Below are 25,740 nucleotides of genomic sequence, written 5' to 3'. Positions count from 1 at the left end.
CGCAGAGATTCGTTCTCTCTATAATTAGTTTTAATATAGGATAGTCTTAGTTTTTAGTAGTAAGTTTAAAATATTTTTTGACATTACAGGATGTTCTCCTACATAAAAATACTTGATTGCACTCAGCAAAATTAATGCAAATAAATAAATTATAGTGATTAATAAACTATAGGGCTCTGGGCAGTTCATCATTGAACTGAACACCTAATTTAATGTAATAATGTAATATAAATGTAATGATGAATTGGTACAAATAAAGACATATTTAAAAAAAAAATTAAAAAAAAAAAGTGTTTTTCAATGCGAGCACCAAAAACGAGTAGAATCTTTTTTTTTGTCTCGTCAAGACAATTTAAACCGTGAATTGAACATCCATGTCACCAGAAAACCGAGTTTAGTACATCTGTACTAGCCCAGACTTCTTTGTCGTAATCTTCTGGTACTAACTTTCATGACTGTGCAGTATAAAAATGTTCTACTATGTTTGATTTTTTATTAAAGACGTATTATCAAATATTTCATTTCATTTAAAACTGTATGATGATACCAGTTATGACAAATCATTTATTAGAAGTAGAAGGGAGGTACAGATCCCGTTTTTTTTTTCAACTGTATTGCAAAAAAATAAGCATACCCTTATTCGGATATTTTTCAGTAAAATTTTCCTGTATCAAACAACTTTTAGCAAAAAATTGTAGAAAATTACATTCAGCATAAGGATTTAACACGTTCGTCGCCACGCTCATTTTGGTAGTTTTGCTAGCCGGGCCCAAAGAAATTTTCAGAGAGAGAAATCAAAGAGGGAGAACTCCCATATTTAAACGTGTGGCGAAGCTGAGCGGTAAACTCAAGTAAGAGAGCGTCACCTGCTTTTTGATGTGACGGGGCCCCCCAGGAAATACACCCGTCACCCGAATATGGGTGCCGTGGCGATGAACGTGTTAAGGAGTGAATTCGAAAAAAGTGCAACAATTTGAAAAACAATCTGTCCAGTGGTTTTTGAGAAAACGTCCAATACTGATGTTCAATTACAAATTTTTTTGAGCAGGGTCGAGAAAAATCCAGAAAGGTCCCAGTGGGTGACCCAAAAACGGCTGGAAATCAACTATTCGATCAAAGTTTACATGGAAAATCGTTTAAGAAGTTCTAGATATTCCAATGGTGAGCTACAAAATACGGCGCTCAAATGGTGCGCAAAATATTTCGGGAGGGGTATTTCATAATCGACAGCAAAACGAACTCAATAGCGGTCACCTGGCAGGATCTCAACCCAAAAACCTTTCGTTGACAAGTCTCGCCTGTAAAGTTGAAAAATTTAATTAGTAGTATTTGAGGAGGCTAACGATCTGTGAAAACTGCAAATCATTCAGTGTTACATAACGATTGACACGACTAATGGCTTAAAATACAAAGAAGACTACCTCCAAATGAGACCGTTGAAGAGCACATCAAAAGTTTCCACAAAATTTATACTCTAATTAAGTTGGATCTGGAATCGTGCCATAAAGCAAAATCTGTGGTGGAGTGATGAAACGTCAAATATGTTGTTTTTGTGCCGATGGAGGACAATCAGCTTAATTTGTCATAACTTAGACCAAATTCAATATTTTGAATGTTCAGGAAACAGAAAACGTTATCAAAAATGGCCTTAATTTGAAAAAGGGTTGCTCATAGTATGGATTAAAGATGGCGTACGTATCGCAAATTGAAGTCGTAAAACTTCTTTATTTGACGCCATCTTGAAACCACTTGGTATATCATCACAAAAATTTGCACATGTAAACATTACATTACCAAATAGCTTGGCCGAAAATTCACTAATTTCCATATATGCATTCAAAAGTTTTTCCCAAAACGAAGTGTTTCATTTTTCTCGAATACACTCCTTATTTACTTATTATGGCTTCAATGCGGAAAAGTTTGGTCTAAAGCTTTGAGGAAAAAACAGTATTCATCTGTGCCGATGATTATGAGTTTAAAAACTGATAAGTTTAATGATACAGGATGGTCATTATTGAAAAACAAAAAATTGTTGAAATAAATTCAAACACAATGAAACAATTGAGTTTCATGACAGGCAGAAATCAGTTACTGAAACAAATCAATGATTTTGATAAAAAAAAAAGGAGCTTCCCCTTTTTTTTATTTTTTTCCCATAAACCATAAAAAATTAAGATTTCTCGTTTTCAATCAAACTTCTTGCTTCAAAAAATACTAAATTAAGAAGTGTACTCGAAAGAAAAAAAAACTTTGTTTTGTTAATAACGTCTGCATGGAGAATATGGAACAGGGAATCTAAAAATCATTATTCCCCGATAGAATTTGCCGATCAAAACACCCGTGAGAGAGATTTTCATCAGCAAGAACACTATACTAGCGCTTATCAACTTCAATTTTGCTTTCCGATTCAAATTTATCGTCTCTTGTAACGTTAAGGATAAGTTTTCGCTCCCAGACGAGAGAAAATTTCTCAATATTTTGCATGGAGTTAAGGGCGCGGAGAGTCAGAATGGACGTAAGTAGATAGAAAAAGCACTCTCTATGCGTTTGTTTTTTCGTTCGCTTCCAGTTTTATCGGAGAATATTCTCAGAACTAGAACTGAACGAGAGAAAATAATTTCGGACGAGTTATCTTGATCGGCATTGGAAAGGGATAAGAAGTCATCGCGTTCTCGTATTTATCGCTAAGTGTTACACAAGTGATAAACCAGTTATCATTATCAGATCAGCTAGATTTGCTTCCCTGATATGGAATGGGTTTGTGAGATTTTGTCCGATACAGAAGGTCATTCAATAAATTGTTTGAATAAGATCACGAAAAATTCAAGAAAGTCCCAGTGGGAGACTCAAAATCAGCTGGAAATCAACTATTCAACAAAAGTTAATACGGTGAAGTGTTGTATGAATCCTGAAGGGTCCAGAAGTGTGCTAATTCATACTCTTTTTCACTTTTCATGAACTGAAGACGATTGATTACATAATGATAGGAACCTCTAATGTTTCAAGCGCAAATAAAAAATTAGAATTGGAAAAGTGACAAAACAATTTTTTTTACTAGGTAGTTTATCTAACTGCATTTCTGCAAGAGAAAAAGCTCCCCCCATAAAAATAAACAAAATACGGTGGTCAAACCGTTCGCAAAATATTTGATCCACTAGCGAGAAGATATTTTTAAAAATTACATAATGTACACCAAAACGAACTCTTCAGCAGGCACCTGAAAGGTTTCCGGCCAAAAACCTTTCGTTGAAAAGTTTGGCCTGGATGTTCTGGAGATGAACAAAGAGAAAAAAAAGGAAATTTGATGTCTAGCACTTGAGGTGGTTGACGATCTGTGAAAGCAACAAATAAATCAGTATTACATAACTATTTATTCATGGAGTGGCTTAAAATACAAAGAAGATTGCATCCTAATTCGACCTTTTCCACTTAATAATACTTCCATAGATCCTACAAAGTTGATACTATTATTTCGTTGGATCTGCAATGGTGCAGCTTCTCAAAAACAGGAGTGAATGATAGAAAGTAAAATTTTTTTTTGTGTCGAAAAAGGACAATCTGTCAAAATTATCATAACTCAGCAAACATTTTTGTAGCTCTATTTTATGCTGTTTTGATATACATACGTCCGATATACACTATAGGGTGATTGTATGAAAATTTAAAAAACAGCATTTACCTACTAAAGTGGGGGCAATATACTTACAGCAATTTCATTTATTTCTAAAGCGACGAAAACTACAAAAATTCCGACACCTTATTCGTACCTATCGAAATAATGCAAATTTTGCTCTCATGGCAATGCATTGCCTTAAAATCGTTGCCAGCGACAACATTTTCCATTTCTCTCGTTGGTAAATATAATTCAATTCCCATCCGATTATTAGCCATCTGGATGCACTGCTGGTTGTAGAGAGGACATGACGATCTTTTTCTGACTTAAAGCTCGCGCGGGAGCAAAATCATTTCAAAATTTACAAACATGGCGGACTGTCTGTCATATCTGATTTAAACTGACTTCAGACGCCATTTTATAAAATTTTTTGACTATGCAGTTGAAATTGCCAAATGCAACACCATTGTAAACGACTTAAGTTATCATTTCTGATACGATTTCATGTTTGCTGGGCAATCTAAAAGTATTGATTGGTTTTTGAAATTAAGCTTCAAAAAACCAAAAAAGTTATAAAAATGCGTTGAGTTTTAAAAAAGGTTTTTTATATATACATTATAGGTGGCGCATGTGGCGCCAAAAAAATGGAATTCGATGAACTTCTTCATTGAACGCTATCTGAAAAAAACCACTTGACAGAATGTCTAAAAAATTTGCACATGTAAACATTACATTAGCAGGTAGCTTCACTGAAAATTTCACCAATTGTCATGCATGCATTCAAAAGTTATTCACAAAACAAAGTGTTGCATTATTTTCGAATACACGCCTTCCTTATTAATTTGGAAAAATTAACAGTTTAAACCACAGATGAACTTGAACGGCATAATTCATCGAAAACAATTTAAAAAATATACCGTGATTCGGGGCTTGTGATAAAGCTCTATTGGCAAGTCTGTTGTCTTCTGAGCCGATGTCCGCGAGTTCGAGCCTAAGAGTAAACATCGAACACAGTTGTACCGGATAAGTTTTTCAATAACGATCCGCCAACTGCAACGTTGATAAAGCCGCGAATGCCATAAAGATGGTAACACGACTATAATCAAAACAAAAATACCGTGATTCAAAAATATTTCAAAGTAATTTTCAAAAACATAAACAGCTTTGAAACGATATCTTGAAGTTCGGTACAAGAAAAATCTGGGAAAGTTAAAAATTTCAAAATTGAATATCTGAAGACATAAAATGCTTTTGAAATAGAATTTATATCAATTAATATAGGTAGAGGAGAATGGGGTATCTGAGGCAATTTTTTTTGTTCCATAACTTCATTATAATAATACATAAAATAACATGAAAGATAGCATAATAACCATATGAAGATATTTTTGTAAGGCACTTTTGGTTTCTCACCAATGCAATTTGCGGGTGCTTGATAAATTATATAAGTAAGTTTTTTAGGCTAGTTCAAGAAAAGAAGCATATGATGGATGCTGGCCGAATACCGCGAAAATAACGTTAAGCCGAATGTTCGGCACACCGAATAGTTGAGCTAAGTATTCGGCCGAATAAGCCGAATAGGCCGAATATTTATTACTTTTAACTTATACGATAACAGTCTTGTCAAATATTTTGCCTTATGTCTGATAAATTATAAAATATCCACAAGTAATGTTTGAAAAAGCTACAAAATCATCAAAAACTTATGGTTTCAGTAAAACATCTTAGATGTTTCGGGGTAGTTTTCATAGTAGATAGCGTTATAATTTGATTATCGTTTAATCCATGTTCTTGATGTATCCAGGCTTGCCCATACATCCAGTTAAGAATTTAAAAAAAATCAAATCTGACCAGAATGGCAAGATATTATTTGAAACCTGCCGTATTTAACCAGGATTTAATCAGGTTATTTGCTAAATCAAATAAAAAAAACTCAAATTTCTTTTTAATTTTTTTTTAGATTTTTCGTTCAAAAACTATTTTTTTGAGTAAGTTCAAATAGAACATCCATTTTTTTCAATCCTAAGATACGATTTTAAATCCGAAAAACATGCTTCAGAAAAAGACTGTAGATTAACTACAGAATGCCAGAAAAATTTTCTTTCAGTGTCCTAGAAAGCTTAAGGTAGAAACTACACGCTGCGCGCAAGCATACATATATTTCAGATCATGACCTCAAACAATGTAAAAAAAATGGTGTAAAAACCGTATTTTTCAATCAATGGACCGTTTAAATTGTTTAGGCCACACCAGATAAATTTTGAAATTAGGACTGGAAACTCAATCATTTTTGCATTTTTAGATTTTTAAAATATGGAACACCGAATTCTTGAGGAATTTCTAAAGATAGCTGCTTTTTCAACTATTTGTCAATTCAATTTATTAATTTGCAATTTCTCAGACTCTCTAAAGCTTAAATTTAACTTTGCATTGTATTTATAGTATATGAACGCCAAAGTTCCGCAATAAAACTAAATCACCAGAAAGACAATTTTATACCAATTCCAATTTAGTGCTGCGATACCTTACAAAAAATATAAAAATTAAAAATGGTTGATACATACTTTCTGAAAATTTATGAAATAGTCAGCGCAAACCAATATTCACACTCACATCATCAAAATCTGTAGAATGAAAGACTAGGGCTTACAACTGTAAGATTGTTGTTTGTTATTATTGTTATTTTTATGTGATTATTTTCAATATAGTTTTTTTGTGAATATAAATTATTTCAAAATGGTATAAAGCCAACAAACTTGAAACTTATTTTTATTTGTTTTAAGTTTTTATTTAAATAAGAGTAATCGATTTGACAAGCAAATAAAAATTCAATACATTTGAAAAAAATGTTTGTTTTTGTTCATTTTGACAGTTTGATTCTATGAAAAACGTTAATTCAATTCAATTTTTTTTTTCAAATAATTAAATTATATGATAATTTTCAAAAAGGCATGAACATAAAAGCAGTGCTGCAAATTTTCAGTGCCAGCTTTCAATATTCAATTGAGTTTATTGCAGTGTATCGGTCAGTTCAATTCTAACTGGATTCATACGAGAATGAACAGAAAGCTCAATCCCGAAAGCACTCTGCACACTCATTCACCAATCGGAGACACCGATTGTTAGTATACATTCAGGCTCTTTGCAGGTTCATGAGATTAACAAATCTTCATTTTCAGTTTCAGGCAAACAATGCTGATAGTAATAAAAGCTTCATTTCAATATCATTAGGTTTAGTCGAATGGTAACAAAACTTGGGCGAATCGACTCGCTAGGCTTGTGGAAGAAACTATGTTTACGACAATCAACGATGAAATTAATTATTGAAAAACCTTTCAAAAATGCGTGTTTATTTGAGTATTCGGTCACTTGCATGTGATGTCAAATTTTTCATATTGAATTTCTTGAACTGCTCAACATTTTTTTTTAAATTTTTTTTTTTTCCTGAAACTTATCAAAACCCATTACGATTGCAGGTTAATATTATGGAATACTTATGAATTTGCTAGTGAAACTTATCCGAATGCAATAAAATTGATTAATTCATAGGGTGGTCATTTTATTTATCACAAGGATGATTTGAGAAAAACTTGAGAAAAACTTAAAACACTATGTGCAGATAATTCGTCATAAAAATAGACAAAACATTTTGTCATTGTCAAAAGTCATTGTCGCCAAAATACTACCCTTGAGAAAGTTGTAGTAAATTCTGCATCAGCAAGAAATTTCTAACCTGCGAAGACTCGCATCCCTCATCTGAAAAATCGTTTAGTCATAGCGGTTTACAAATCGTGTTTTCATTTCAAATTCCAATTGCAAAAATGGCAAAAACAAATGTCTACCGAAATTGTCAGCAACTTTTGCTGACACTGATTGAATGCAAACGCTGCATTCACTGATCGAATACAAAGAGCGAAAATCGCTATCGCAGCAGTCGAGCGAAACAAGTTTGTTCTGGTTCACGAATGAGCTTTCAACTGACTGACAGATATATCGACAAAACTCGACGAAAGCATGAGAATGACTGAGTCGATCAGAAGCTTTTGAATTGGTTGACGTCTCGGCTCCATTCATGTCAGCTTGAGCTTTCTACACTGATAGAAATTCAAAGTCTTTCTTATTCCGTGCTTTCGGAAAACTGCAGCACTTAAAGTAATTGATTTCAAACGGTTTTTTTCCTTTTCATTTGGCTGCAATGCGGATTGGTCTTGGAGACCATTCTAAGCGTACATCTTCCAATGATCAGATGGTTAACAACTCACAAGAACTAAAACGACCATCTCACAGAAAGTGTACTATGTATGTCGTAGCCAGGAGTCGAAAAATAAAATATCGTATCAACTTAAGTTTCCTCATTTATAATTTGAGACTAAGGAATGTTTATCCTGATAAAAAGAAAACAATTGCAATCCCAAAAAGATTCCAAAACAACGACACGTGTTTTTCGTGTCCGAGCGGGGTACGAAAAACCATGCTTCGATCCATCCATGTATCATTGTATAGATCAATGCAAAGTCAGCCTATCGACTTTGCTTCTTCTAGACAATAATACGGTGTGGGTCAAATGGTCTTGTGCGACAAGAAGTTTTCTCAAATCACACTCTTGGCTCATTTTCAACACCTTTCATGCTTCTTAATCTAATCTATCCGTCTATAATTTTCATTTCTTCCATTTGATATTCTTCTTATTAGAATGTATAGTTAACCGAAATGCCATTAACCATTCAATTAAATGATTTTATATGTTGAAACGTTGTTCAAAACTAAAAATCTTAATTTTTAATTGGAATTTTAACTATACGTTCTTAATTTTGAAAGTAAAACTTTTAAAACAAGAAATCATAAATTTGATTACAAGAGTCGAACTATTTTCAAAAATAATTTATCGTGAAACCAACTTAGAGGATTGTTTGATTTGATTTCATTTAAAAACAATTAAAAAAATACTGGGTATCGATTTCTTTTTCAAAAAATACTGGTTGTCTGTTTTGTGAAGCTCGGAGAACGGGAAGTATGATTTTATTTCAAAACTCGAGGGTACGGCATGTTTAAAGAAACCTTAACCAATCAATTGAGACCGCGAGGCTTTCTCCAAAGTTCCGGAAGTGGGAAAATTCCGAATTAACCGCAAGGTTTTTTTTTCATTTATTTGAATGGTTTTCAAAGGTAGGTACATAGATTCTACTCCCATTACGTTCATTCTTCTTCGAATTTCCGTGTCCCTAACCCCCTTCTCAGGGGAAACGGTTCTGTCAGTCGAGTTATGCTGTCTTGAAAATTTTCAAACACACAAAAAATAAACTCGTTAAAAAGTCTTTCACGATGGTTTCCGGTCGTTTGCTTTTTCAGCAGCAGCAGCAGCAGCAAAGTCCGGATCCGGCCGAACGACCGAACGGAAAGTAATTTGGGATTCTTAGGGTGAAACTTTTCTTGAGGCCCCATTGATAACAGCTAGTAGCAGTTAGTGTGTTCTTGGTCTTCCCATCCCCTTCTAATTTTTTACCTGCTTGTTGAGGAAGGACCACCTTCCATTGAGCGGGAAGCAAATTTCAATCAACCCAGTCCGTACTTCACGTTTTCGAGGAAACCTTGCAGTTCATCCAAGGGACTGGATCCTTCCCAAAGACCGGTGCTAATGTCGATAATGTTGATTTAACATCTTTCAACATAATCGAGGGACCAACTTGTGTGTGATGTAGCCAAGGGTTAATTCCCCAACTTTCTCAAATTTTGTCATCCTAAACACATCTCTGACCGAACATCCCTCGATCAACTTTGGCGATAAAAATTTCCATCGGAAATTTCCAATTAGTAAGTAGCAGCAAAAGTTTAAGAAGAGGCCCATCATGAAACCGACCGCAAAGCTGTCTGGCACTTGAGCTTCGTTCTCCCTGCCTAGGTGGGAGCTTATCGATTCATCTTCTCTTAACCAGAATCAACTTAAGGTATGAAGGAAGTCTAGAAGATGTCGGGAATATGTAGGTATAGTTTAGACAAGAGTTTAAAACAAGCCGAGCTGAACTGAAAACTGTCTAACTAGGTCCTCGAAATCGGGCTCGATAAAAGAAAGTTTCCAGTCACAGCCACAGCTAGGTTCGTTGTTGGGAAAATTTTCAATGGACGATATTTGGAAGGACGTGAAAGGGGTTGAACGGGGATCCATGAATTGAAACAAAACATCGCCCGGGGATTACCCGATAGGAACTGTTCACTTATTCAAATTGATCAAAAGGGCCTTGTCGAGTATTCACGTTTGTTTTAAATAGAGAGAAAAAAATTCCGAAAATGTGAAAAAACTTAAGGTTGAAAAAAGAATAAATAAAAAATGTTTGAGTTTTCTTCTTACAACCTATGTTTCAAAATTTCAATGATAAAATGTTGCATAAATAATACACGACGTTTTGCAGTATGAGGACATGTGTGAAAAGTTGCAGGCCATGTCTATTTTCCTTAAAAATATTGATTGATGTTAAAATACACTAAATTACTTTTTGGGGTTCGTGCATTCTTCCATTTCGGTAAGATATTATATTGATGTGGCAATACATGGAAATTGTTAATCTTTATTTTTTACTTTGGTTTAATCTTAAAAAATTACTCAATTCCTCAACGTCATAAAGCAATGTCCAAAATAATTTAAAATATTTTAACTGCTTTTTTTTTGCGTTGCTGAAACTGCAGTAAACTACTAATAAAGTTTCTCTTATCACCATTCCTTCAATCACACCGTAAAGCCGACCGGCCGTGCATTTGAATACTCTCTGGAGCCACTGTTGCGTTTTTTTTTTGTAGCAATTGATTCCTGCTTTAGTTGTTCTCTCCTTTTTTGAATCTTTTTTTTATATTTCTGAATAACTAACAATCGATTTTTTTTTATTGCGTTTTCGTTTTCAAGATTTGAACGTTGGTTGAAAAATATAAATAAATGATAGAAACGTATTTTCATCATTTTCAAATGCTTCGATTAAAAAAAAATACACACAAATATTTATTTCAATAGTTCATTTTGCCATAACTCAAAAAAATCGTAGAAAATATTCCTAAAATGTAACATATGGGTTCATAGATTTCAAATGGCAAATAGACTATTTACAAGGGAATGTATTAATTGTTAAGCACGCTGTTAATGGGTGTCCCACATCAAATTGCATCACAGTAAAAACGCTGTACAAATTTATCCAGTTTACCGATTCTTTTCAAACTTTGTTTGGTATTTTTACTTGATTTTAATTCAATGCCATATTCGTACAATCGTACATTAGGCCCAACTCTACCCAAAAGATTTAGCGCGCAACATCTGAAAGCAGCTTCTTCTGTACACAGACAATCATTTTCGTCATTTCTTCCTCAAAATTTACATTTTCATAATTTTCACTGAACGCCTGCTTCAAAATAGCTAAGCATTTTTCTATGGTTCAGGTGTTTTGGGAGAATTTATGTTATTGTATACAAAAATAGTATTTTTAGCTTCATATCATTTCAGTTTAGGGTATTCTTTGAATAGTGGAACGAAGAAAAAAAAGTCGAAATGTTACAGAAGACCACCCTACAGCTTATTTTGGACTTTCAATTGACCAAAGAATGCAAATAGCTAGAGGGCTTAATAAATAACTCCTACAGAACGCAATGTGAGTCATTTTGAGTAAACAGAGTACAAACGAAAAAAAAAAAAGATTTTTTACAGTGCAGGCCAAAGTTTAAAGGGACACCACTATCCCTAGTATATAATTTGTGCTAGCCATCTTCCCTAAAAAGGAAAGTTATTTCGAAAATCTGAAAAATTCGTTAAGGGTCCTAAAAAAGGATATTTTTAATCATGATGTTCCATGTATTGACCTTACATAAAAAATACTTAGTTTTAATAGTAATCAATTATTAAGGGTGCGTATTTTCATAAGGGCATAGTTTAGAACCTATATTGAGTGTTTCCAACATGTATTTTCAGCTTTACGCAAATAAAATACAAGTAAACACAGCAAATTTCTAACTATTGTACTGCTGACGATACTAGAGTTATGCCAGAAAATGTTAAAAAATCAGATCCAGATACCAAGAGCTCGTATGCAGAAGATAAGTTCTAGGTATCTGGAGGCTTATAAAAATGATTTTATGGCTACCTGAAAATGCAACTTATTTAAATATATCTGGGATCACGCTGTTTGAAACTGTATAGAACGAGAAGCTTAGTTTTTTTTTTCAAAAATACATGAGGGCCTTGAAAAGAGCGAATCCAATTTTTCCATTCTGTCCTAAAGAATGAGAAACTCGTTGAATATTCAAAAATTCTAGTTTTTTTTTTAATTTAACAAGTTTAGCTAAATATTCACAGAGCAGTTCATGTTTTTGATACACAAACCTTTAACTTGTAAGTTAGTTTTCACTGAATCATTGTGCTGCTTTCCATCCGTTTGAATAATGGGCAATTTCTTTGAAATAGGTTCGATATTGCTCAAATTCTAATAAAAAATTTAATATAATTACATTCCGTTCGTTTCTTATGCTGTGCAACCTTGTTTGAATGAAAATTATCATTAAGGGGAAAATGTACCAAATAACTATGGGGTTTGAGGCAGCAGAAAGTAAAAATTGAACTTTTTCAGCGCACTTATTTATGGTTACTGGTTAAGAACTCACAATTTTACTAAGCCCTCCCCATATTTACAACATATTATCTCGCACCACTGACAACCGCGTTTGAAAACTTAAAACATTTCTTTGATAAAGAGAACAAATTGATTGTCTACAGAAAACATATTTTCGGTCAATTCGAAATTCCGCGGATTAAAGCTTTTTCAAAAGAAAATTCCATATTTGAAAACTGTCAATTTTTTTTGTGTCTTCTTTATTTGAAACGTCTCATATCTTTGGGTTTTAAGGAGCCAACCTCAAAAAACTGTTATTTGATTTGTATTAAAAATGATAAAATTATTTTAATTGTTAAACAAATGAAAAATGAAGTCCCGCATTGTCTCTAGCTTTGTTTATTTTAATATAAGATCTGATTTTGGATCCTAAAAACTAGATTAAAAGGTGTCCAAGCATCTTCAAGCACCGTTGCTAGAGTTAAAGCAAAAATAAATTAAAAAAAACAGCCAGTATATATTTAAAAAAAACAGCCACAGGAATGCGATACAGCTCTAAGTTTTACATTAGACTGGCCCATAACATAAAAAATCTTTATTTTCCACGCGGCACCCCCTAGGTTGGTGCAGTTAGGTGAAAAAATGACTTTCTGAAAGTTTCAGGTCATTTGGAAGAAGCACGAGCTGGCGCAAAGGAATTGAAATTTGTATGGAGATTTTCGGCAAAATGTATGAAAAATCGACATACTTTCACTCTTTGTGTTTTAAAATATGTTTCCAGTATGCTAGAAATCTCAGAATTTCAGGAATTGTAGTTCAAGTAATTACAAACAAGTTTGTAGAAGATTGTGACGCGATACGAGTTGACTGTGATGAGTTATCCGCAATTGAATGTGTGATTTTTTTCGCATTTCATCGTTATATCGTAAACGGTGTATTATTAGTACTGGATTATTAGTACTAACTTGATCGCATTGCCAAACAACGAGAATAATAGATAAAAAGTTTGTATCTTCGGCAAAGTTGTAGCTTATTTTATAACAAATATCTTTGCAAAAAGTTTAAAGAATGGTTTGAGAAATTATAAACTGCTGCATTGTGCGACGACTCGATCAAGTAAGTGCGATTATTAGCCCATACACCGTTCACGATATATCAATGAAATGGGAAAAAAATCCCACATTCAGATGCGGATAACTCATCACAGTCAACTCGTATCGCGTCACAATCTTCTACAAACTTGTTTGTAATTGCTTGAACTACAATTCCTGAAATTCTGAGCTTTCTAGCATACTAGAAACATATTTTAGAATACAAAGAGTGAAAGTATGTTGATTTTTCATACATTTTGCCGAAAATCTCCATACAAATTTCATATCCTTTGCGCCAGCTCGTGCTTCTTCCAAATGATCTGAAACTTTCAGAAAGTCATTTTTCCACCTAAATGCACCAATCTAGGGGATGCCGAGTTGAATTTTTTTTTGTAAAAATCATCCCATACAAAGTTCGGCCAGTCTATTTTACATTAATGATAATTAATCAAATATTTAAAAGTAAATTTAATTAATTGAAATTTTGTCGGTTCAAACCTGATTCCTTCCATTTCGAAATTTGGCTCTCGATAAAACTTCTTTATTAATTTTGTTGAATAAAAGACACAAGAATTAAATACCCTGCAATTCAATTCCATGAAAAATATTAGCGAATGAAGAAACATTTAATCTTTCCGTAATCAAATTGCAGGGTATTAAATTCTTGTGTCTTTTATTAAACAAAATTAATATAGAAGTTTTATCAAGAGCCAAATTTTGAAATGGAAATAATCAGATTTGAACCGACAAAATTTCAATTAATTAGAGCTGTATCGCATATTCGATTGGCTGAATATTCGGCACCGAAAACCATCAAAAAATTGTCTATTTAAAATTTCACACAATAACAAATCTATCAAACTTCTCAAATGATATTGGATAATTGATGAATTATCTAAAAGTAATAATGGAAAAGCTACGCAATATCCAAAAAATTCTGATTTCAAATAATCATCTTAGATGTATTCGGATTTGTTTCCCGATCAGGAGAGCATAACAAAATTTCTACTCAAACCCATCTTATTGAGATATCATTATTTTACTCAGATATAGGTTTAGTAACGAAATCTTCGATATTGTCGGTTTGAAATAAAAATCCTAACTCATTTAACACATACAGTTATTCTTCTAGCCTGCATCGAAAGCTAAAAATAAGCCTGTGACAGCTCATCGCTAGCTTTCCTGTATACACTTATTTTAATTCAATTTAATATCTTCGTTTCAAAGAAAGATTTAACAGATACAAATGTATATGTTTGAAAAAAAAACTAATATTTATAAATTATCAAAAAAAAATTGATACTTTTATCACCGGAATCTGATTTTGATCTGACTTATTTTCATTTATTGAAACTTTGTTAAAGAACACAATTCAGCAAATCATAAGTTTTGGTAACTAACGTAAAACTGGAATTCTCACAAACTTTGAAGGCTTCTCGACAGTTGATTATTGATTTAAAAATTTGAATATTTTAAAATTATTCTTTGTATCCCTTGAAATATTAATATTTTTTTAAATGAAATAAATCCTTGAATACAAAAAGGCCCATTAGAGCAAAATAGTCAAATTTCAATTTGGTAGATCTGTATTAGAATAATAACATGTATGCTTTTTTTGTCTAAAACTAATTAAGAGAGTTTAGGTCTGTCATTAAACATAAACTAAATAATGACTTTAAAAAAAACTTTAATATTTTGTAAGGAGAATATTAAAGGTTTTAATGGTGGTAAATTGAACTGAAATGCATCATAAATTATTTTTTCTTCTTTATTCCCAGCAGAAAAGAACAAAAGAAAAAAAAACAAATAATTTGCAAACCATTTTAGATCCAAGATTCACTGATAAATTGGAGTCATTGCACAGTTAAACATTGAATTTTTATAAAAGGACATGTTTTTGGTACATTATTGATGGTTGATCGTATAGGAAAACCGGAAAAAACCCGGCAGTTTGAAAATGGCAATCTGCTGACTGCCATAAAATATTTTCAAGGTTGATATTATTTAGTTATTCTTGTATGGGCTTTTTGTTTCAATTTAAGTTAAAAAGATTCTATTTAAGTTAAGAAGATTTCATATTTTCTTCTGATCGAGTTCACTGCAGGGGAGAGTGGGGATACTAAATCCCCTTTTCTTATTTTCACCATATCTTTTTGGAAAAATTTAGCAACTCGCACTCTTTTACATTTTCTGACAGCGTGTAACTTCAAGTTTTTATGCTCCTAAAATAAGAACGATACTTGAACTCGTAGATGAACTAGAAGCAATTTCGTGGGAGTAAAAAAATTGCGATATTTTTTAAGTTGAGGGAGACTTGATCCTTTATTCAGGGAGCCCTAATCCATGGAAAAAAATCAAACAAAACCCCAAGATAGATGACCAATGTGGTCGATTCTACCATCCATTAATGGGATGTTTGTGCTCATGAAAAAAAAACAGAACTCAAAAAAAACCTTTTTCGTAATAAAAATAATTGTGTTTTCGAGATGATTTGTTTTCAATAACTACAAAAAGATATTAGTAGAACTATCAACATTTAAGGTAAACTAATAATAAACAGTGCGAAATTGAAAAGCGAAAAAATTCACACATGCAATTGAAAACATGCAAAGAAAGTTTTCAACATGCTTCAACAAAGTTCGGAGGTTTTTTAAGAAATTTCTAAGTAAATGAAACTTAAATATATCATTTTACAGGAAGATCATCCATATTGAAAAGGGGGATAATCTTCAATAGATATTTTCATTAGATAGGGGATGGAAAAGATATAAAAAAAAAACATTTTAATCTTTTGAACATAAAACTATTAGGCCAAAACTATTCAATCTTCCTAAGAAATGGTGGTTGTAAAAATGTTTTTCATGAAAAGATGAATTAGCATACCAGGAATTTCCAATAATTAAAATCTTAAAACTATAAATTTTTCGATAATACGAAAACGATGAACAGTGAATATTCTCAATAAAAATTTTAAAATGACTATCAAAACTAACATGGCCAAACTTGGGCCAAATTGCTTATAATGATGAGTATACAACTTCCAAAATTTCGAAAAGTCAAACGATTTATTTTTATTTATTCTAGTATCAAAATAAAATATAATTTTGTACTTGTAGGATGTTAAAATATCACAATTCATATCAAAAAGTCCATGCATGCAATCATAACTGAATCATTAAACCCCTAGATAGCTTTGCATCAAGATAATAACTTAATCGGATAGGACTTAGACCACTGTAAACAAAATTCTTGCAAACAAAGGTTATATGCTGTTTTTGTCTTGTAAATATCAGCCTTTAACTGCCTCCTGACTCGTACTCAAATTTTCATGCAGTGTTTCCAATTGAATCAATTCTTGAAAAGTTGTAGGGACAGCCAGGAGATTTATTTTGAAACAGTCATTAACTTCTATAACTGACGTTTAAACACGTCCTACCAATTAAAGTAAGTCGAGAGCAAACTCACGGCGGCATCTTAAGAAAACGTTTCTCGGCAGCAAACAAGAAGTGCCCAACCATAGAAGGAATGAGGCAGTCAGCCGGCTGGCATTACATTTTCCACCATCCATAGCCTGGGCCATGTAAATTTTATCAACTTTTGCCTGCCTTCCTGCCTGGCTGCTGTGAAAGTGTGAAACGAGATTGTGTTTTGTTTGCAAACTTAACGGAACAACAATAAACAACAATTCCTTGCTCGCCCGGTTTTTTTTTTTATTTTCTAAGAGAACACTCCATTCATTTCTCTCAAAGTTGGGGAAGTTGGGCGAGAAAGAAAAACCAAATCAAAAGACCAAAAGTTAACTCCAATTGTTATGATTTTGTTTTGAAAGGCTACTTGGGGAGAAAAGATTCCCAACTCTACTGAAGGGAGGAACTTCCAATGGGGCAAATTTTAAAAGCCCAATCGGAAGAAATCCGGACAACCGGAATGACCTTCCTCTCGATTCGAAGGCCGAAGGGAATTTCGTTTGTTATTTTTTGTCATTCATTTTGGTTTTATGTGACCGTATTAAGTGGGACAATAAAGAAGTCATTTATTTTCGACTCGTTCTTTTAAGTTTTCGGAGCTCCGGGCCCTTTGTTTCGCTTTAGTGTCATTTAGCAAAACTGGTTTATCTTGATTTGGGGTCTGTGGGAGGGAACAATCGATTTTGCGATAACTTCACCCTCAGGGGTAAAAACTTTTGACTAAAACCAGATTTGAAACGGTTAAATCTATGATAAATCTATCAAATGGGATTTTAAACATTTTTGTTCTGTTTTTTTTCCTCTTTTTCCTACAGGTAAGAAAAGTCTGATGAAATGGAAGGGAGCCACCCTGATGTCGGAGGAGGACGATGAGACGGTTTCTACGAGTGCCAGCAATGAAACGCCCAGTCAGGATGGAGCGACAACCACCACAACAACTACGGATAGCTCCTTTACCGGGACCCTAGATAGTGGAAGTGCTGCTGATGGAGACGGGGATGGTACCCTGCAAGCTACCCCAACCGATACGTTGGAATCGAGCCTGGCGGCCACTCTAGGGACGGCCAGCACTACGACACCTACCACCGAGAGGGATTTACTGTCGGCCGGTGGGTTTGGAGTCGATGGTGATGGAAATAAGGTAAGTTCAGAATATTTTTTGAATGGAAAGAAGCTAACATTTCAATATTTTATTATCTAACTAGTCAAACTCAACTGAGAATAATCTGAGACTGCCTACTTAAAAAAAATAGAAAACATGAAATTAAATAAACAGTTATTCAAACTAAATGATCGACATTAAAATCCTATAAGATATTTTATCACTGAAAAAAAATTGTACGGTCGCCATGCTAAAAGAAAACATACATTAAAAACAAATCAAAAAAAAGGTGATATGGTCGGTATTCGGATACACCTTAAGAACTTGATAAAACGAAAGTTTCATTTAAAGTTGTGTTTTGAATTTTATGTTTGTGGTACTAAGCAAATTGTGCACATTATTTTTTTTTGGAAAATAAAAGTTTTAATTTAAGACTATGCCAATGGCTTGTACCACTTAGTATCGGGGTAAAACAATTTCCGATATCTTTTTGAGAAGTTTACGTACAAAATTTGTAACAATATGTTTTGGTAGGGTTTCTATTAAATTTTCAGAAAACATTACGAGAATAATTTTTTTTTTGCAGCTCTGATGATTTTTTTCACTATTCCGTCGTATCTTTCAACCAATTTTTGCTCAGTTTTGGTCATTTTTCCACCACTTTGCTTTATCAGTTGATGTTTTGGTTTACGCTTGACTATTTCCCAATATCTTTCGATGGGATTAAACCATGGGGCACAGTTCATCAAAATAATACTTCTTTCATCTTGAGGTTTGTTGAATAATTCTTCTGACCAAGTTTGCCCGGATATTGCGGATGTTGCCTAGATTTAGAATTTAAAAAATTTGGAATCAAACCAGGTGATTTTGCCAGGTTTTTCAACCAAATTGCTGAGATTTTCCCAGCCCGGATGAATGTAAGAAAAATTCTGGCAACCTTAAGCAAGATTTTATCACTCTCTGGAGCCACTTTTCAAGATGTTGTTTAGCCAGCTGTTCAACGAAAAATAATAAAACTTGTTATGATTTTTCTTGTCATTTCTCATGATTTCAATTATGATATTAAATAATTTTAAACATTACATAGGTTGGGAACATCAGGAACAGAGGAAAAAGAATCATGGACCATCAGCAGGGGGAAGTGTTCCTTGCCGATTGACGATATGAACAACATATCTAATCAGTGCAGGGCCGTAGGAAGTACCGGCTCATGGGGGGGGGGGGCATCTGATGACAATTTTTTTCCTAGTATATTTTTGCTTCAACAGTGCATGTACAAGTGAAAAAATGTATATTTACTAAGCGAAAATTATTCAGATTAAAATTATTTCGCATTAAAAGCTATTTATTTTGGAAAATAAGTCCTAGGAGTTGCCAATTTATTTCATGAAGCCCTAAAAAAATATGTCAGCTGATTGCAGAAAAAGTTTTCCAATGACTGATGTGCCAATTGCATCGTTGATAAAAGTCGCAAGTGATACAATGATGTAAAACCGACTATAATCGGAACAAAAAAGTATCGAGTATCAAACTTTGCGTTGGGAGTCGCCGATATTGTCGTTATTATGCATCAGATTGAAGTGGATATTTGCTTACATGGGTTTTTAGGAACGGGCAATCCATTTCTGGTATTCATCACTACAAACGATGAAATGTGATGAAAAGTTTTTCAAATTTAAACTTCCTTTCCGCTCATTTCTGGTATAAAATTTTGGATCAAGGGTCGGCCGTAGAAGTCGTCCATATTAACTGTTCCCTGTTCTCGCGATATTATGCACCGGATTGAGATAAAAATTGGCGCATGAGACGGCCACATGTTTTTGATTATGCAATTATGTGTGAAGGAACGGCCAAAGGAGTCGTCCTTATAAATTGTTCACTCTTTTCGCGATATTGTCGTTATTAAACATTGGATTGACATGAAAATTTGGGCAATTAATTTAAATAAGGGGTAAATGATTTCCGGTTCCAACTTTTGGGTCAGGGGTTGAAAAAAGGCGTCATTCATATCAACTGTCCATCGTTTTTGCGATATTGCTGTGATTAAGCATCAGACTATCATGATATTTTGCTCATGAGAGTTTTTAGAAAAGAGCAATTGATTTTATGTGTACAATTTTTGATCGAAGGCCAAAAAACAAGGGTCGTCCATATAAATTTTTCAGGGTTTTTGCGATTTTATCGGTATGCATCGGATTGACATGAAATTTTGCACATAGGAGTTTTTGTAACGAACAATTCATTTTGAGATGAAATTTTGTTTGCGAGGTTTTTGTAGGCTAGTAAATTGATTTCATGTGTCAAATTATCAATCGATGTCGAAAAAATGGAGTCGCTCATTATTTCGGGTCACAGGACAGGCAAAAGTGCTGTCAATATTAAATGTTTGGCGAAATTGATGTATCGAAATAAGAAAAAAAAATTGCACGAGAGAGTTGCAAAGAACGGAATCGCGGTTTCCATAATCAATTTTAGGATCGTTCTTTATTACAAAAGCACGTCCCGGTCCTGGGGTGGAAAACATTTAAAAAACAAAAAAAAAGCGCACCATACTGCTACATCTATAAAACAATAGCGTTGTTGATTTTTTTTTTTGGTTCTGGATCGAATTTTTATCATAAACGATAATTTTTTTTTCTAAAAGTGCTTATTTTTCTGTCTAAAAGTAAAAAAAAATGCTGCAAAAATCCGGTAGCGAATTTCTTTTTGCCTGATGTAGGTCCAGGTCAAGAAAAAAAATCATCGTTATAAACAAATTTCTACAAAAATAGTATGACGTTGAATTGCAACCGATTGATGTTCACTCACAGTTAATCTTTTAGACAGTTAATGGATCTTGAATTTATAATTTTAAGTTGAAGTACAACTTGAAGGGTCATCTTTAACCCTCTTGAATGTTTTATGCAGTATTGTAGTTAAAATGCATATACTTCATTACTCAAAAGCAAACTCATCTTCGCGTATTCAAAGTTAAAAGCGAAACGGAGTTCGTACGGGATCAGCTAGTTCCAGATAAAAAAAATCTATGAATTTAAAACCAAAAAGGGGCCGTTCAGATACCACGTGGACAAAAAAATGAGATTTTTAACCCCCTCCTCCCCCTCCGTGGACAAGCGTGAACATTTGGCAAACCCCTACCCCCCTCTCCGGATGTCCACGTGGACACATTTGAAAAAGTTTTTATTTTAAATACCTTTAATTTGACAGTTAGAAAACACCACTTTTTGCCTTTTTGTTATAGAAATGGCTGATTTTAAAACCGAATAAAAATTTCCAGATATAAAAAATAATTTAAAAATTTTAAATTTCTTAATTATTATATTTATCACTTGCTTTCCAAGCTACTTATTGTTTAAACTTAAACTGGAAAGGTATGCCATTTTAAGATTTTGATCTAAACATCTTAATATTTATTCACCATAGAAAATATTTCGAAAGTAAGTATGTCCACGTGGACATGACCCAAACCCCTACCCCCCCTCTCCGTGGACAAGCGTGGACATTTCCATATCCCCCTACCCCCCCCCCCCCTAAGTTGTCCACGTGGTATGTGAACGGCCCCAAAGCGAAATTTGTATCAGAGCTTTTAATCAGAAATCATTTTTTTAAATATTTTTTTTTGATTATTAATTCATAATTGAACTTTTAAATTAAAAAAAATTCAATTCTGGACTATTGATTTTTTTTATGTTTCAACTCCGCATATAAATTGAGGATAAAGATCTCAGATCCAAATCTAAAAAATGGTTTGAATTTTAAATATTGAAACTTATTCAAACTTATAATCAAGAACCAAAAAATTGTTTATGTTCATTTTGACAATATTTGTTTACAAAAAGTTATGGACGCCAGATACATAATTCTAACGACTCAACTGAAATTTTCGTTTATGTTGCAAAAAGAGTGAAAAAAATCTGGTCAAAATCCGGACAATCTGGTAAGCTTAGTCTAACTCTGTTGAGATTCAATACCTTGGACTCAATTACTATCAACAAGTGAGAACTTTTTTTTTAAACTGTTGTAGAATTATGGTCCTGGAATGAGTGAAACTTCATGGTAAGATTTTGAAGACGATTAAGAGCAATTCCAATCTGTTGGACTGTGATTTAAAAAGTAAGTGACCTCAGGAGTAAATTTTGGCCATTGGAAAATTCAAGTGAGTTTTATGCATGAAATCGAGTTATGCATTTAACCCAGAGGTGCAAAGTGCACTGATTTATCAGAATTTGGCCTCCTCTTTGAATAACCATAGTGATTTTTAAAAATGCTTTAATTGAACTGATTTATTAGAAATGGAATTTTAAATGTACTGAACTGTCTTCATATTTCAAAAATTTCACAAAATTATGAATGAAATTATTTATAAACGAAGGAACATCAAAAAATCTGTAATAAAATGGTTCAACCTATTAACCCGTTGATAATCTTCGGCTTAGACGGTATTTTAATGGTGTTTTTTTAAAGACGTCAGGGCAGCTAAGATTGCTATGAAAATATAGAGGCTTTTGTATAAAATATAACAACTGTTGAAATTTCAAAAAATAAATCCTTAGAATTGTTAAAAACACAATAAAACTACAGATGTGCCAAATATTCGATCGGCCAAATATTTGGTACCGAATGCCGCCAAAAAAACGTTAAGCTGTATATTCGGCTCACCAAATAGTTGTCCTAGGTATTCGGCGGTTTGGTTTTAGTTCGATTTTTTTCAAACAGCGAATTTTAATTACTTAGACACGAATGCCATAATGCTGGTAAAGTGTCAAAAATAAAACCTAAAAATAATCCAATTTAATCTGTTTTTCATACATAGGAAATTGACAACCAATCACCCCGTGCCTCCCGAAAGAAAATAAGTTTTACCATTCCTTTAATCATACTACTACAAATGTATGTAAAGAAATCAAAACTAGAAAATCGAAATGCAAACTTGAAATATAACAACTAAAAGGGCCCCCGGGAAATAATATCCAGAATAGATTTTCTATTGCATAAGTTATCGGGAGCCCCTTGAGTAGGCAGTGATGAAGTAATCTTGGTATTGAATTTAAATATTTTCAATTAAAAATCTTTGCAAAAATAATGTGAATTGAATTCGAATAAAAAATTAAGGAGAGTATGAGGCAAAACACCTAAAATTTTTAATTTTTTTATGTTTTTTCATAAAAACATGTCAGTCAGGATATTCTGTACAGTACAGGAACAATAAAGAAAAACATCTCTTCATTTTCATGATATAGAATCGTCTTGCACAATAATAATGTTTATTATTATGTTAACTTTCCAAGCAATGCTTACTGCACTAAAATTGCAGCTTATGTTTTTTTGTAGAGAAATGAATCCAACTGTGTTAGATGAAATTTCAGGGACTAGATAAGAGAAAATCGATGTTGAAAAACATGCGAAAAAAAATTCGCCTTGTCTCCCGGTAGGACTTGAACCCACATCTTGCCCCTTCCGGGGCCCATGTATTATGCCCATGCTGGATATCCAAATACGGCAAACGCTTCATTTCTCATCATAACTGACAACCCGTGCAGGATATGAGAAGGCAATGCAAATCTTGCCGTGCTTAATAAAAAATGTCCAAACTTGATTCCAACTACCGTAAGATGAAATGATGGGAATAGAAATAGACCAAGAAAAATGATTATGATCACATGGGAGAACTATTCCCTCCATTCCGATAGACATCGACACTCAACCAGTATAATATTCATACGCCAGGTTGGTCTCCTGTAGTAGAATGTTAATTCATGGGCCCCGGCGAGGCGCAAGATGTGGGTTCAAGTCCTACCGGGAGACAAGGCGAATTTTTTTCGCATGTTTTTCAACATCGATTTTCTCTTATCTAGTCCCTGAAATTTCATCTAACACAGTTGGATTCATTTCTCTACAAAAAAAAGTTTCGCTGACTAAATGTTTGAGTCAAGACCCATCTCTGGGCCGCAGTTTAAAATTGGCCTGTTCTATTTTGTCCGCAATTGAACTTTTTCCTTAAGCTTAACATTCAAGGGATTCTGCTGGGATTCCAGAGCAAAATCTAGAGTAATCATTTTTTGGGAGCAACTTAAAGAATATTTTCTTCAATCGAAGAAAATTAACATCGCTAGAACGTGCACAAAGAACGCTCAACTGAACTCGATTGTTATGGTGATGCTAAGATAAGCTTGCCAGATTGCTCGATTTTCCCCGGGCTTGCTCGGATATTTGACAGAAAAATTTGGTATATTTTTACGTCCAAACACGATTTTGTAGCATGTTTTATTTAAATAATTATGAAGAGTTTTTCGGATGCTTAAAATACGATGTAAAATCTGCTGATGTGTTTTGTTGAAAAAATATGTGTATTTAAATTGAATATGTCCGTGGTTTTGACCAAATTTGCCCGGATATTGTCCGAATTTTGCGTTGAAAATTTTGTTATGAAATGCTCGGATTTTGGCAAGTTTTGAGTTAAAATAGCCAGGATTTGCCCGGTCCGGATATGTCTGGAAAATATTCTAGCAGCCTTAAATGCTAAGAACTCAACGAGTTATTTAATCTTGAATTTAATCTTTAAATTTGAGGAGAAAGAATACAAAAAATAAACCTTATTTTTGAATGATTTATTGTGTGGAACCAATGAATTTAAATCGAGGCTAAATTTGAGTTTTTTTTTCAGTGTAAGTCAGTGGAAATTCATAAAATTATTATTCAGTTCTAGAGCTTTATCGATGAATGTCATGTTCTTCGAGTAAGACTGTTTCTAGTTTTGTAGATAAAAGTAGATTGAAGAATAAAATGATAGTAATGATCGAGGAGAGGTTTTATAAGAAATGTTCTCAAAAACAACGAGCAATAATTTTGAAGTGGAAAAATCGGCACGGGTTGAGTCTACCACAAAAATTTTCTCAGAAAAAAACGGGACATTTTGAGAGAAAAGCGGGACGGCGCACACAGGAGTACGTAGAAGAAAAAGTTGGACCAAAGTATTTTTTTAGTTTTGAAATCAATAAAATAGTTTATTTTTACTTATCAAACGTTCTTAAGATCATTTAAAATATTTTTTACCGTTTTCGTAATTTTTTATAATTTTCTATTAGAAATTTTCTAACATTTATATGACATGATAGATGATCCATGTTAGAAAAGTTGAAGAATTCAAAAAAAAACTAGAATTTTTTTATTTGTTTTTGAAAGTTAAATAACATTTGAAAATATTCGAAAAAGAACATTAATTTTACTGAGCTTAAAATAAATATAAACGAAGCCCTAAGTGACCTTTTTGTGGAAAAGATCTATCAATATTTTTAAACTTCAAACTTAAAAATATCAAAATTGCGCGAGTTTGCGCGAGTTTTTTCTTTTGCACATGATTATTGAAGTTATCAATTTTGTAATGATATCAAACATTTTGCCGGGACTTGCTCGGAACATAAACAAGAACACTAACACTAAGAACATAAACTAAACAAAAAATAAATAGAAGAATTTTCAAAGCACTGCGTACTGTCTCTATAGTCAGTGAATTTCGTCTATTATACTTAACATTATTAAACATCCCTCCATTGAAGTTTTCCATTTCAAAATTTCATTTTTAGTCACTAAAGAAAGTTTTATTCATTGATATGAGGTAGTCGCGCTGATTCAACAATTTGTAGAAAAATTCTATCTCATAAAAATACTAAAGTTTCGACAGCTGCAAGAGTCTATACACAAATCAGATGTCAAAAAACTGAATGGTACAAGGTGCAAAATTTATTCAAGAATCAAATAAACATTGACATAAAAGTAACCAATGAAATTTAAATTTTGAGTTTTGGCCAGGTTTTTGGGTGAAATACTCCTGTGTGCGGCGGGACATTTTCTAAAAAATCGGGACCCGCTTTTGCGGGACGGATGG

At 33.2% G+C, this 25,740-nt stretch overlaps 1 protein-coding gene across 1 annotated transcript in view; it reads left to right on the top strand.

Annotated features, from left to right (window-relative positions):
* The window catches only part of LOC129740087 (uncharacterized), a 287,784-nt gene that overhangs the window by 257,620 nt on the left and 4,424 nt on the right, over positions 1-25,740 (top strand). The window contains exon 11 of the mRNA XM_055731691.1: positions 17,569-17,894. Within this exon, the coding sequence (XP_055587666.1) occupies positions 17,569-17,894 (326 nt within the window). The remainder of the gene's footprint in view (positions 1-17,568; positions 17,895-25,740) is intronic.

The sequence above is a fragment of the Uranotaenia lowii genome, chromosome 1 (genome assembly GCF_029784155.1).
Source record: "Uranotaenia lowii strain MFRU-FL chromosome 1, ASM2978415v1, whole genome shotgun sequence".
NCBI lineage: Eukaryota > Metazoa > Arthropoda > Insecta > Diptera > Culicidae > Uranotaenia > Uranotaenia lowii.
The sequence above is the reverse complement of the archived record's forward strand: the minus strand, read 5'-3'. Positions and strand labels throughout refer to the sequence as shown.